Genomic DNA, 15,663 nt, shown 5'->3' on the forward strand with positions numbered 1-15,663 from the left:
GATTAAGACTTGAAATTTGTTTTACTTATACTGTAATTTTTATATAAAATATAATTTATGTGATTGTTTTTAAAAGTTATATTGGATAAAATATTATGCAATAAAATCATATGTTAAATATGATAACTTGAAAAAAGATGAGAATTTGTTAAAAATACCTTTTTTGGGATATCCCTTTTCAACAATACCCTCTTATTTGAATATTTTCATTTTTACCCTCTTTTACATAATTTCAATGTGTTAAATTAATTTTTAGAATTTTTTTTTTTAGGTTTGGGTTATCATTTTACATTTAGGATATAGTTTTGAGGGGTTAGAGTTTAGTATTTGGAGTTTAGGGTTTAGAATTTAGTGATTTTATTCATAGAAAAGGGATATTTTTGAAAATGACCAACATGAAAGGGTATTTTTAAAAAATGACATAGGAAAAGGAATATTTTTGAAAATCCCCCAAAAAAATACTATTTTGTAAGTTTTATATTGTTAATGATTCTAGATTAACAAAATAGGTGCTCTAGCACGGGTCATAATCTTAGCTCTAATACACCATGAATTTTTGTAGGGTTTGAGACGGTTTAGCATTGTAAATTGAGAAACCATTGTCATTTTTATATTTTTGTGAATATGAGAAATGTATTCTGGTAAAAGGAGATTTACATGTTTTATATTGAAAGTTTGGAAGATTGTCGTTAAGATTTGATTTTTAATTTCAGAATAAGATCTCGGAGATGTGATCATTTTGCGCAGATTTTATTCCTTTTTTATGCTGTAGTGTATATTTTTATTTTCTTTTAAAAGTATATTAACAATGTTGTATAGCAATCAAATCTGCCGAAAATAAATTTGCAATATTGTGTTTTTAGATGTTTGGAAAGAATGTGTTGTAGCTTACAAATCTTCCGAAAATAAAGTTTGTACGGGATGATACAAATTCATTTAACAATTTGGAATATATTCTCTAGCATGATTTTCGGAAACAATTAAGGTTGCGCCCTGTTATTATTTTGTAACCAATGAATATATTATTTAATCTATAACCTATCTATGACCTTTTTGTAACCAATGAATATATTATTTAATCTATAACCTATCTATGACCTATTTGTAACCAACTTATAAAAATAATAAAGTCTACAAAAACAATGTTGTGTACTTCCGTTTTATTATATAGGGGATATTAGTGGATTAATACAGTAATTTAGGGCTATATAGAGAATAATAACTATACGTTATATATAAAAAATTTCATTGGAATACCATTGTCAACATTTGCAATATATATAGCTTTACATTTTGTTTAAAGAAGTTTAAGTTGAGCTATCACATCTCCTAAATTATTTTTTAATATATATCATTAATTTCTATCTTAATAAAATTGTTTATTAATCATTTTTTATTTATTTAACAACTAAACCGTTTTTTTGTCAACCATTGGACCACAACAGACCGACCCATTAGCCTAATCACTACATTCGTAGGGAGCGGACCACTCCACTAAAGTCACTTCACCGACTAAACCGTTTTTATAAAAAATAAACACGCATGCAGAAAAATTGTTGGCAGAACATTCCGGTTCACCTCCAAACTGAACCAAATGTTTTGCTCTTATTAAATCTCATATTTAATAAGTGAGATAACATGACGGATAAGTCATTTCAAAAACCCTATAAAATAACTCCAAAAGAAAGGCTCATGAATCTAAAAGTCCAAACACATCACACAATATGGTAACAATGATGAGACATATTCTCTTTATTCTTCTCTTATCATCCCTTCTCCAACCAATCCTCACCGTTGATCCCCCACTCCCATCATCTGACGGCTCCGATTTCATCCGTAAGAGCTGCAACACCACACTATATCCGGACCTCTGCTTCTCAACTCTCTCCTCTTTTGCCAACTCCATCCAAAATGACTCGAACCGCCTCGCACGCGTAGCCATCTCCTTCACTCTCCACAACACTCTCGACCTTCTCTCTTACCTCCAAAACTCTTACAACCGCGACCAGCACCCAACCCCCGTCCTCAAAGACTGCTTCGAGAATCTGAAAGACGCCGTCGATGATATGAGAGGTTCGATGAAACAGATGAAAGAGCTTGTCTCTCCGTCTGGCTCAGTCCAATCATTTAGGTTCCAGATGAGCAATGTCAAAACTTGGCTTAGCGCAGCTCTCACTGACGAATATACTTGTACGGACGGGTTCAAAGACGTCCACGAAGACAACTCCATCAGAGATGACGTCTGCTCACGAGTCGATGCCGTCAAGAAATTGACCAGCAATGCCCTCGCTTTAGTTAACCGCTATGCCGACGAGGCAATAATACATTAATCAATATCTCAGTCATCGATCAAGTCTTTCTTTTTCTTGAAAATATGAACATCATACTTGCAAAGTTTAAAAATGTAATTATAAAAAAAAAGTATAAATGTAATAATAAATGTGAGTTTTCCTTTGTTGTTACTATAGTACTTTTGAGTCGGAATATTTTATTTACTTGGAATATAGTTCAGTCTTTCCAAATAATATAAAACGACGACAATGTAAAAAGAATCAGCAAAATCTTTTCGTTTATTTTTTTTCAATTCAGTTGTCGTTTTAGGGATTTCCTAAGATATTTTACAGTACGTTTATAAGAACGTGATAATTAAATAAATAATTGAACATATATATCTATGTTTACGTCTAAATAAGTTTCTTGATTTATTGATAAAGAAGCCGATCGACGCATAATTGATAATTTGCATGCATGCGCTGTAGCTCCACTACATATACTCGGTTTGAAGTATATTTTGTCGGAGGTGCTATCGAATAAACTCAAGTATTACAGGACTATAGTATAGATAATTCTATTAAGGATAGGAAAAAAAAACTTATATAATCATTTGGCCCCTTTTATTATCGATGTATATAAAATTAAAATCAAACATGAAAATAGTAGTAAAATATTATAAATCTGTAATAATTGGTTTTTACAAGATATCATATATTTCGGTTGACGCGCTATCACGGTCCAATACTACAGTAAAACCTCTATAAATTAATAATATTGAGACCATGAAAATCTATTAATTTATCGAGGTTTTAATTTTTCGATAAATTAATTTATAGAGAGACTTTCCTAATTTGGTAAAAAAATCAAAAATAAGAATATTTTTATAAAATCAATTCCAAGAAAAATAACAATTATCATGTTTTGAAAATAACACTCAAAGATTTTTATATAGTAAAAATATTAAAAATAAATTCTAATAAAAAGTAATGTGTATATATATATATATATATTTAGATAATTTTATATAATTATTAATTTACATTATTGATGGACCATATATTTATAAAGGATTTTCAAAAAAATATTATCTTATTATATTATCAAATAGTGTCCAAAATTACATTTATCCCAACTTGGGACCAAAGAAAATTATTAATTTATAGCGATTATTAATTTACCGAGAATTAATTTATAGAGGTTTTACTGTATAATTTAAAGGATGAGATAAACGAGGGGAGTACAATAAAAAAAATACAACTATTTCAAATATCTTTGGTATTTTGGTATTTTGTAATTATATGGATTTTATTGTAAAGTATTAACTAATCCGGACAAAGAGCCACTCAACTAGAGTTTCTCTCATGCTACAGAATAACATACGAAACCCAACGCATCCTAAAACGTCTCTCGATCTCCAATATATATATATATGATTATTTACGATGTTTGCTAAGCGCATACACGCAAAACACTTTCTTAAACACTGATAAGTACAGCTTGTATATGATAGATCTACTAGACTAAAACACTTGGGAATTTATAGTTAATTAAGACTTGTTTATATGTCATATCATCCGATCCATTGCTTTCTAAGCCGGCCGGAGATCTTCGTCTTATACACTCGGATTCGATCATTAAACATTGGACCCTTTTATATAAGTCTGAGACTATGTGTAACCTGTTGTGCTAAATCGAACAATTTTGGTGTGAAAGTCCACACTTTGAACTACATTCAACGCAATGATAACACTAGTTGACGGTCTAAGATTATGAGTCAACCCCATATAAACGAGAATATTCGTACCAACTCTACCTCACTGATGTAACTAATATAATATATTTTTAATATAAAAATGTTACGTTTTCGATTATTCTTTTAAAGTATTCTTGTAGGACTCTTTCAATATTTGGCAATTGGCAGTATAATTTTACAGAAATTACAAAATATATACGTAACATCATTACAAAAAAGGTTTGTTACCGAATGATAGGTGATCTTACACTAAACTCGATGCTTTGAATATGGATAGAACCAAGAGACATACCCAAATGTGTAACATAGCTAACAATCAACTTTATATTGGAAAATGATGGTTAGCTAAATCATTTGTCATTGTTGAGACAAAAGCCAAGTAAAAGACAACAAATATGGAGAAAGGAAAACGGAAGAATGCCTAAACTGGGAGGAGTGTTTTGATGGTAATGATGCCTTTCTTGTCTTTTGGATTTTAAAACCAAATACTGTAAGAACCCGTGAACCATGCTCATCTTTTTTTTTTTTTTCAACAAAGATTATACAACCTAGCACCTACTTCTGTTATATACTGTAATCTCTTGTTTTTGTTCCCTGGGTTAATTAATCTCGCGGTTTTGTATTACCAATAACTTAACAGGCGTAAAAGACCTCTCGGAATATTTGGTTGGTCTAGTTCACGATACAGTTAATAAACATTTATATTCTAGTTTGGCATCGCATTCTCTCGGGTCCATTATCTATTTGCGTACACCGCACCCCACAGCTATTAGGTATCAGTTATTGTTGGATCGCTTTTTCCTCTTGCTACCATCTGGCGCACATGCTCCGATGTTGTGACATTTTTCTTTTTCTTTTTGGGAGTCGAAACAAAGCTAGAATGTGATTGCGAGCCTAATGTATTTTCCATTATAGACGTATAATTTTGTATAATATCGTATCACTCGAGTAATTCATACGAAATGAAGTTATAAGAACAGTACTTATCGGAGACATCATCTTGGGAAAGCAATATTATGTAATGACGGTTGGGGATGATCGCCCGGTGAACTCTTGCAATTTTGACAGCTTTAAAGCAACATCAACCTGTGAATAACCAGACATTAACAACACAGTTTAGCGTTTGGTGTTAACAAACATGACAAAGATCGATAAGGTATCTGAATCTGACCAGAGGAGCGAGAGCATCCTGAGAATCTCGGCTAATCTTTGAGGCGTCCTTCTCATACTGTTCAATGTAGACCCTTACTGTCGCTCCTTCCGAGCCAGTTCCTGAGAGACGGAACACCTTCAATGGACAAGAGAAACAGACCCGGATTAGCTTCTACTACATTAAGTTCTTGATTCTGTGTTTATGAATTCATTTTAGACATATTGACTTACAAGTCGTGATCCATCCTCAAACAAGTATCGGATCCCTTGGTGCTTTGAAACAGAGCCATCTACTGGATCATTGTACTCGAATTCATCTGCACTTGCAACATTTGCCACTTCCGGATGAATTCCCTTTATAATCCTGACCAATTATCTAAGAACATGAGTCTGGAGTCTGAAAAGTCATTCAAATAAAAAAGGAATGGATTTGAAACGAAGTGGCGAGAGATACTCGTTGACATCAGGAAGTGAAGATTGTAACTTAACCAAGAGCCCCATGAGTTCTTTAGCTGCAGTTGCGTCAACATTCTATGGATGAAATATTTAGAAATTAGTAAATGGTAAATGGTATTCGTTTGTAACCCAATAACGAAATTTTCAGTTTTACCTCATAGTCGTATCGAGTGTAATAGTGACGGCCATAAGTAGCCCAGTGCTGGCGGACGATGTCTTCAACCGTCACGAGTTTTGCATTCCCTTCAAGGCTTTCCTTGTTCTTGTGAGCCAGTATGGATAACCAAGCAAGAACTGCCCAAATCCCATCTTTCTCACGGATATGATCCGAACCTGAGGAAAAAGGTTGTTTGTGAGCTGTGTACGGTTCTTAAAGTTTTAAGACATGTGATGATCTAGCAACAGACACTAACCAGTTCCAAAACTCTCTTCTCCACATACAGAGCACATCCCAGCATCCATAAGATTGCAAAAAAATTTCCAGCCTGTTGGAACCTGGAAGATAGATATATGAGAAAAACGGACCAAGTTAAGTAATTGCAGTAGATAGAAGCTAGAGAGAAGCTGCACAGTGACATGTACCTCAAAGAACTTCAAACCTAAAGTTTTTGCAACGACATCAAGGGCAGCTGAGGTTGGCATGCTCCTAAAACACAAATGTGAAAGTTGAGAATTAAATGAGAAAATAAATATTGTACAAAATGTATGACACCAAAGTCCAGCTCTTTCAATCTATGACCCATAACAAAAACAAGAAGAAGAACCGGAATGCATACCTAGCAACACCTTTCAAACCAGACCTGAAGTATGGTATGGCCGCAACAGCATTTGCAGCAATTATGGCAACTGAATCCGAAGGAGTTACAAAAAACCTGCGGAGAAGAGATAATTTTTGGTTAAAGGTAAGAGTGGTATACCCGCTCTAGATCTCTGTGCTCTCACTGAAAAAAGTACATGAGTCTGCTACCTTTTACCAAGGATCATGTTTCTGTCTGCATCACCATCAGCAGCGGCGCCAAACTCTGGAGGCTCGACTCCGGCATCATCAGTTTTACTCAATCCCATGCGTGCCACTAGCTCCTTAGCATAGGTAAGATTGGGATCCGGATGACCTCCTCCAAAGTCCTCCTGTACAAGTTTTGTGTTGTGCAAAAATCATAAGACACCACTGCTAAAAGTGTATATGTAATCATTTTAGGAAATATCATATCTCCTCATTAGAAAGAAAAAGGTATACCTTTGGTACACAGTTTAACAACGAACTTTCTTGTGCACCTAGTTCTTCGACAAAGATGCGGTGTGCATAGGCTCCAGCCACCCCATGCAATGCATCAAAGCTTTATTGAACGATGAGAAATAAACATTAAAGACATGGAGGAGCCTATACAGGCAAACAAACTCAAAAAGGATGTTGATAAACTACATACCAGAACGTAAATTTTGGAGACGATAGCAATTTCTTGATGGATTTAAAGTCAAAGATTGACCTGAAGAGACGAAAGAATTCTTTAGATCATTGAGAGCGCAAATTCTGGAACCATTCTTTTTAAGGCATAGACCAGACTAGAGGGATTAGAATATATGATTTGTTCTCTCAGATACAAAGATAGAAATACTTACTTCATTAACTTAACATAGTCATCTGCAGAATCAAAGACTTCAACGTCAAATTTTCCTTCAGGTCCCTCAAAGCTGGTTATACCAATAGCAGAAATATCCACCTGTTGCGTTCAATTAATAAGACCACTAAAAACATGATTAGTAAAATACAAGTAAAAAGAGAAGATGATAGGACAAATAAGAGGGTCACTCAGAAATGTTAGATACCCTGGGTAGATCTTCCGCAATTGGATACTCCTTGATTGTCTTTGTGTTCTCGTAAATCTTATCAGTAACTGATTCTGGAGGTTGTCCACCATTTTCCATATTGTACTTAATTCCGAAATCCTGTGAATAGAATAGCAGGAAATCAGCAGATGGTCTCAGAGAGACGAACATATAGTTTTACTAAACTGATGCAAGGATTCACACAGAATACCAAGTGAGTGTATCGAAGGGAATAGGCACAAAAAAACAGAACTGACCTCAGTAGGACCACCAGGATTATGACTTGCTGTTAATATAAATGCTCCTGTGGCTTTAGATCCCTGAAATTGAAGACTCAGTTTAGTTTCTCATCACGTCATTACATCCATAACCTCAGGCCTTAGACAACAACAACCCAAGAGAAAAATAACTAGTATAAGAGGATAGAGGAAGATATCTCACATCAGCCCCTACTCTTTCACGAATAATAGCTGATACAGCAGGAGTTGATAGCAGACCATTTTGACCAACCCATACACGTCTAACACCATTAGCCGCTGCCATCTTAACTATAATCTGTTCCACGTAGGAATCTAAGTTGTATCAAGACTTCAAGTTTCTGAGAATAACTACACGAATGGTAAAAGCTTTTTTTTTACCTGAATAGCTTGCTCTGAATAATAACGACCATCACCAGAAACCACAAGTGTGGCACCTGCACAAGTTATTAAACAAATACACCTTCTTACATCAAAACTTGCAGTCATCTTCTTAAATACAAACAACAAAACCTTTTTACCTAAACAACAAAACATCTACCTTTAACTTTATCAGGAGTAAGAGCATCAAACGTCGCCTGAACAAAATTTTCTAAGTAATTTGGTTGCTTATACACTTTCACCTGTCAAATTAGACCCAACCATAACAAAATCCATCAGAGAGAGAATTGAACGACGCAATCAGTACAACATCTAGTTTCGGGAATCTTCCAAATTCGATGATACGAAACTATAAAATTCAAATCTCATCGGATCGGATCAGATTGTTGAACCAACTTACTAAAATTAACTTCAGTTCCTAATAATATCTATCTACAAACCTTCTTACGGAGTCCAGAAGTTCCAGGTTTCTGGCCATCGATAGGCGAAGTGGAGACGACAGAGACCTTGAACGACACCATTTTTAAAATCTGCACAGAATCGAACAAGCTTGAAGGTGAAGGTGAAGGACGAAGAAGATGATAAAAGCACAGAGCTGAGGAAGGAGAGTAGAACGAGAAGCTTATTAGGATACATGAGGACTGGTTATTGATTGGTTCACAATCGGTTAACTCTGGTACAATTAGTTTGGTTAATAAGTGTTAGTATATAAGGAAAATGTGGATGGTATTATGTGATTAAGCTTTGTAAGATACATTTTATTTTTGGGTTAACAAAAGTTTGTTAGAACCGTTGATGGTTCTCTTCTTCTTCGTCTTCTCCAATATGTTTTCCGGTGAATCAGATTATTAATATGGTATCAGAGCATTGCTCTTGAGTCTTCCGCTTCGTTCGATTTCATTGGGAAACTTGTGAGAAGTTCAATTGAGAAAGATGAGTTGTACGATTTCTTTTCTACAGCTTGTGAGGATTCTTATTGCTGCGATCTTTGAGCTTATCGTCGGCATATTCTTTGGGTTTTCCATTCTTCTTTTTGTTTCTCATCTTTGATTGACCTTCTTCGTGGCGATTATCTCTTTTCTTTTGTCAAATTCGTTGCGATTTCTTGCGATTTTTTTTTCATTCTTTCGTTGAGAATGGGATCTTTTGTAGCTCCTTCTTCGGTTAACCCAACCAATTCGAATCCGCGTGAATCTAATGAGTCTTCGCGTTTTCAAACGGATCAATATGAGAATCCGTATTATCTGAATAGTAATGATCATGTTGGTCTTGTTTTAGTATCAGATCGACTTACAACAGCTTCTGATTTTCCTTCTTGGAGGCGATCTATGTTGATGGCATTGAATGTGCGAAATAAGATGGGTTTCATCAATGGTACGATTCCTAAACCCTTGGATACGCATCGAGATTTTGGAACTTGGTCTCGTTGTAACGATATAGTGAGTACTTGGTTGATGAACTCGGTCGATAAGAAGATAGGTCAAAGCTTGCTTTATATTTCTACTGCTGAGGGAATGTGGAGGAGTATACTCTCTAGGTTTAAGCAAGATGATGCACCTAGGATTTTTGCTATTGAACAGAAGCTTAGCAAGGTTGAGCAAGGATCTCAGGATGTCACTACTTACTACACATCTTTAGTTTCTTTGTGGGAAGAACACAAGAATTATGTGGAATTACCTGTTTGCACATGTGGAAAATGTGAGTGTGATGCGGCTGTTAAATGGGAGAAACTACAACAGCGAAGTCGAGTGACTAAGTTTCTCATGGGATTGAATGAGAGTTATGAGCAATCTAGGCGTCACATTTATGTTGAAGCCAATACCAACTATCGAAGAAGCTTTCAATATGGTAACTCAAGATGAGCGACAAGGGGTCATTAAACCACTTACATGGGTTGATAATGTGGCTTTTCAAACTACGACTCCTGCTTCTTATGATGGTGATAATGCTTATGTGGCTGCTTATAATACGATGAGGCCTCAGAAACCTGTTTGTTCACATTGTGGACGTCTCGGACATACGATACAGAGATGTTATAAGCTCCATGGTTTTCCTCCGGGGTACAAAACTGGTGGTTATAAGGGTAATGGTACGATGTAGAACCAATCTTCTTTCAACCCTCGTATGCAGACCACTCAAATGCAGCCTCGGATGCCTCAAACTCAACCACGGATGCCGATGGTCTCTTATGATCCTATTCAGAAGGCGAATGCTGTTGCAAATGTTTATGCAGAACAAGTACCTTATTCCTCTACGATTGGTCCTTATCCATATGTAGCTCCTTCTGACTTGCTGTCTCCTGCTCGACTCGATGGTAATAATCTTAATACACCACTCTTTACACCACAACAATTGCAACAGATTTTATCACAGTATACCTCTCAAGTACCAGCTCAAGAGCCTGCAGCTACTTCTAATATTGCTACGGTTACTGAACATGGTCTCATGGCTTCCACTTCCACTTCTCTTACTATCCCCTTTCCTTCTACTAGTTTACGATATGAAAACTACATTCTCACTTTTCAAAAACATGCTCTTTCTTCTCTTCAACAATATCTTGCGCCCAATGATTGGATTATTGATAGTGGTGCGTCTAGTCATGTTTGTTCTGATTTAGCAATGTTTAGAGAGTTGGTACCAATTTCGAATGTTACGATTACTCTTCCGAATGGTACTCGGGTTCCTATCACACACACATGCACCATATGCATAACCAAAGCATTGATTTTACATAATGTTTTACATGTTCCTGATTTCAAATTTAATCTGATTAGTATAAGTTCTTTGGTTCAAAGTTTATTTTGTTCTGCTCATTTCTTTCCCAATTGTTGTCTTATTCAGGAACTTTCTCAGGGCTTGATGATTGGGAGGGGTAGACTCATCAATAATCTCTATATTCTTGAGACAGAACCAAAGACCCTCTCACCATCTCTTCCTGCTGTTTGTTCTTTTTCTGCTCTTGCATTCTCTGATGGAGTTCTGTGGCATCATCGACTTGGACACCCATCTTCTGCAGTTTTACGAAGTCTTGTTAGTGTCATTCCTTCTCTTAAGTCTGTAGTCTCGAGTGATTCACCATGTCAAATATGTCCTTTAGCTAAACAGAAAAGATTAGCATATGTTTCTAATAACAATTTAGCTTCACAACCTTTTGATTTAGTCCATTTAGATGTTTGGGGCCCTTTTGGTACTGAGTCTGTTGAGGGTTTCCGGTATTTCTTTACTTTGGTTGATGATTGTACTCGAGTGATATGGCTTTATATGATGAGGAATAAAAGTGATGTTTCTACAATATTTCCTACTTTTCTTAAACTGATTTCTACTCAATATGACTCAAAAATAAAAGCTATTCGTTCTGATAATGCTCCTGAGCTTGCTTTTACTGATATTGTTAAAGACCAGGGCATGTTGCATCAATTTTCATGTGTATACACACCACAACAAAATTCGGTAGTAGAACGCAAACATCAACACTTGTTAAATGTTGCTAGAGCCTTACTGTTTCAATCGAATGTACCTTTAAAATACTGGAGTGATTGTGTGATGACTGCTGTGTTCTTGATAAATAGGATGCCTTCCCCTTTGTTAAAGAATAAGTCTCCTTTTCAGGTTTTAAGTAACAAGGTTCCTGATTATAGCATGTTAAAAAGTTTTGGTTGCTTATGTTTTGCATCCACTCCATTACATGATAGGCATAAATTTTCACCAAGATCAAAACCCTGCATTTTTCTAGGATATCCATCTGGTTATAAAGGGTATAAGATTTTAGATATGGAATCTCATTCAATCTCTGTATCTCGTAATGTCATTTTTCATGAAATTTTTTTTCCTTTTAAGACATCTGAATTGTTGTCTCACGTTGTTGACATGTTTCCTAATAGCATTTTACCAATGCCTGCACCATTACATTTTGTTGACTCTTTGCATTCGCTTGATGATGTTGATATTGATATCCCTGATAAACTTGATGCATCGCATACATCTGCATCTGACACTACACGCTTGGACCCTGGTACTGTTCGTGTAGATAATTTAATCGTATCACGGGATACAGTTCCTACTTCTCTTCTTGTTGCTAGGCCTAAGCGAACTGTAAAGACTCCCTCCTATCTTTATGAATATCGTTGTGCTCTTGATCCTTACATTTCAACGGATTCTCCTACTCTTCAACCACAAGAAAACGCCTTTCCTTCTAAACCTCATACTACGCCCTATCCTCTTTCTTCTGTTATTTCGTATGATCGTTATACACCTCTTTCCCAATCTTATATTTTCACATATACTGAACCTAAAACCTTTGCTCAAGCCATGAAATCAGTAAAATGGACCAATGCAGCTGGTGAAGAGCTTCATGCTCTAGAGATTGCTCATACTTGGGATGTTACAAATCTCCCGCCAGGTAAAAATGTTGTTGGTTGTAAATGGGCATTTACCATTAAGTATAACCCTGATGGTTCAGTTGAACGATACAAAGCCAGGCTTGTGGCTCAAGGGTTCACACAGCAAGAAGGTTTGGATTTTCTGGAAACATTCTCTCCAGTGGCTAAACTAACGAGTGTGAAATTTCTTCTTGGTGCTGCTGCTAAACAAGGATGGAGTTTGACACAAATGGATGTGTCTAATGCTTTTCTCCATGGTTACTTGGAGGAAGAGATTTACATGAGTCTTCCTCAGGGTATACTCCTCCACCAGGTGTTACTTTACCACCTAATCCAGTTTGTCGCCTTCGTAAGTCTTTATATGGCTTGAAACAGGCTTCTCGTCAGTGGTATAAGCGATTGTCCTCTGTTTTCTTGGGGGCAAACTTCGTTCAGTCTCCTGCTGAAAACACTCTCTTTGTAAAAGAGCGACCCGGTTCTTTTATTGCAGCTTTGGTGTATGTCGATGATATACTCATTGCTAGTAATGATGACAAGGCTGTGGAGACATTGAAGGCATTGCTGCGGTCAGAGTTCAAAATCAAGGACCTTGGACCAGCTCGATTCTTTCTTGGCCTGGAGATATCTCGTTCCTCGACTGGTATTTCCGTGTGTCAAAGGAAATATGCCGAGAACCTGTTAGACGATGCAGGTTTACTCGGTTGTAAACCAAGTCCTGTTCCTATGGACCCAAGTTTGCACCTTACGGCTACGATGGGAACGCCTTTATCTAATCTTCGAACCTATCGGGAACTTATCGGGAGGCTTCTTTATCTCACAATCACCAGACCGGATATCACCTTTACTGTTCATCAGCTCAGTCAGTTCATTTCTGCACCATCTGATATTCACCAACAGGCGGCTCATAAGGTTCTCAGGTATATTAAAGCTAACCCTGGTCAAGGCTTGATGTACTCTGCAGACTCGGACTTGAGCTTAAATGTCTTTTGTGATGCTGATTGGGGGAACTGTAAGGATACTCGATGTTCTATTACTGGATATTGTGTATATCTTGGTCATTCTCTAATCTCATGGAGGTCCAAGAAGCAGGGTGTTACTAGTAGAAGCAATACAGAATCCGAATATCGCAGTATGGCTCAGGCGACTTGTGAAACTATTTGGTTGCAACAGTTATATAAGGATCTTCATCTTCCTGCTACAGGTCCTGCTAAATTGTATTGTGACAACAAGTCTGCTCTGCATATCGCTATGAATCATGTCTTCCACGAGAGGACGAAGCATATAGAAATTGATTGTCATACAGTCCGAGATCATATCAAAGCTGGTACGCTCAAGGTCTTCCACGTTCCTACAGAAAATCAACATGCTAACATTCTCACCAAACCACTTCATCCAGGTCTTTTTATGGATTGCTTTCTAAGATGTCATTATCAAGCATGTATCTTCCAAACTAGACATCTTTGATACTACAGACTTGAGAGAGGCGTATTAGGATACATGAGGATTGGTTATTGATTGGTTCACAACCAGTTAACCCTGGTACAATTAGTTTAGTTAATAAGTGTTAGTATATAAGGAAAATGTGGATGGTATTATGTGATTAAGCTTTGTAAGATACATTTTATTTTTGGGTTAACAAAAGTTTGTTAGAACCGTTGATGGTTCTGTTTTTCTTCGGAGAATTTTCGGGTGAGTCGAATTATTAATAAAGCTGACGCGTGTCTCTTTTTTATCTTTTACTATCTAACTTTTTTATTACTCTTAACAGTCTCCGACGAGTTTAATTTTCTTTTTTTCCTAAATCCTTCTCCGGTGGAACAATCACGAACTCCGGCGAGTCCGATGGAAAGAGGGAAAAACATGGAATCGCTCCCAACTGATCTCATTCTCGAGATATTCACGAGATTGCCGTCGAAGTCAGTCGCTAGCTTTCGTACCCTGTCGAAGCACTGGGCGTCTACGCTTCGCAGTCCAGATTTCAAGAAGCTCTTCCTGGCCAGGTCCTCGTCTCTTGTTTGCCGTCGAAAGATATAGATATAACGAGTGGCTCTTCTTCTCGTCGCCTCAGCCACAGAACAACCGATATAATGAGAAGTCTCTTCTTTTAGATTATCATGCCAAGTTCTCAGGAGACGTGAGCCAATACATTTGTAGCTACGCCTCAGGTTTGATCTATTTCCCTTTTGTGCGGATCATTGATGAGGACAAGCCTTTGATTTGTAACCCTATCACCGGAATGTATGATGATGGCTTACAAGTCAGGAAGCCTTGATGATCATCTAGAGCAGCCTAGTGGATTGAGTTTGGTCAACTTTAAGGGTAAATTAGGTGTGATTAATTGCAATTGTGCTTACTCTGGTGGTGGAAGACTTACCGTTGTTGAGTTGTGTATGTGGGTTCTAGAGGATGTCCAGACACAGGAATGGGTGAGATATGTCTACACTCTGCCGCAGAATGAAGTCCTTGGTTCCTGCAAATTTTCAGTTGCTGGAGTGACTGCTACAGGTGACATTGTTTTGTGTATGTAAACCGTACTATGTGTTCTACTTCAACCCCCTAAAGAACACTCTCCAAAGTGTTGAAGTCCAAGGTTTTGGAGAAGAGCTTGAAGCAGTTGAGAATCGGGGTGTAGTTTATGCCTTTGTTGACTATGTAGAGGGTCTTAGTCTTAACGATGCAAAGCTACTCAAGTCAAGCCTTTATGAAATCAAGAGTCTCTGCTCCTGCCGTCAAAAGGAAGGGCAGCATAACCACATCGGGGAAGAGGTATGATGATGGTATGAGTAAGGAGAAGAAATGAAAGAGATATCAGTGAAGATGAAGACAAAAGAAGAAGAGAAGAGTATAAGAGTGTAAACAATGAGACTAGGAGTAGGTAAAAAACAATATGCGTTTATGTTCTTTAGCTAATAGTTATAGACGTTGGTTTGGTAAGTCTGTGAATCAAATCTAGCTTTGGTAAATCGTATGTACCTTTTGACTATTTTTGTTGAATCTAGATTTCTTTTATAATTCAATTTCTCTTCAGTTTTAAATCAGTAAAAAAAATTCGCAGATTGTAGAGTTTATATGTATACTTTGATGCTGTCTCCTACCGTTGCACATAAATTTTGCCTTGTTACCATTGTCGGGACGAGGTCTCTGCAAGAAGAACAAGCGCAGCAGAACAGGTAAGAGTATCTGC

At 36.7% G+C, this 15,663-nt stretch overlaps 2 protein-coding genes and 1 pseudogene across 2 annotated transcripts; 2 read left to right on the top strand and 1 right to left on the bottom strand.

Moving 5' to 3' along the window:
* LOC104701717 (21 kDa protein-like) lies at positions 1,644-2,458 on the top strand. Its single transcript, XM_010417456.1, has one exon. It carries the CDS (start codon positions 1,725-1,727, stop codon positions 2,328-2,330), a length of 606 nt encoding a protein of 201 aa, XP_010415758.1. The 5' UTR covers positions 1,644-1,724; the 3' UTR covers positions 2,331-2,458.
* Positions 4,909-8,714, bottom strand: LOC104701718 (probable phosphoglucomutase, cytoplasmic 2). The gene is made up of 18 exons (XM_010417458.2): positions 8,541-8,714; positions 8,261-8,342; positions 8,101-8,156; positions 7,904-8,017; positions 7,720-7,782; positions 7,463-7,582; positions 7,256-7,356; positions 7,063-7,122; positions 6,873-6,972; positions 6,603-6,763; positions 6,412-6,507; positions 6,218-6,281; positions 6,049-6,130; positions 5,790-5,968; positions 5,634-5,710; positions 5,411-5,543; positions 5,199-5,315; positions 4,909-5,113 (listed from the first exon to the last, which is right to left on the bottom strand). The coding sequence occupies exons 1-18, from the start codon at positions 8,619-8,621 to the stop codon at positions 5,042-5,044; spliced, it is 1,758 nt and encodes a 585-aa protein (XP_010415760.1). The 5' UTR covers positions 8,622-8,714; the 3' UTR covers positions 4,909-5,041.
* On the top strand, positions 14,254-15,454 carry LOC109125530 (annotated as a pseudogene).

The sequence above is a fragment of the Camelina sativa genome, chromosome 7, assembly GCF_000633955.1.
Source record: "Camelina sativa cultivar DH55 chromosome 7, Cs, whole genome shotgun sequence".
NCBI lineage: Eukaryota > Viridiplantae > Streptophyta > Magnoliopsida > Brassicales > Brassicaceae > Camelina > Camelina sativa.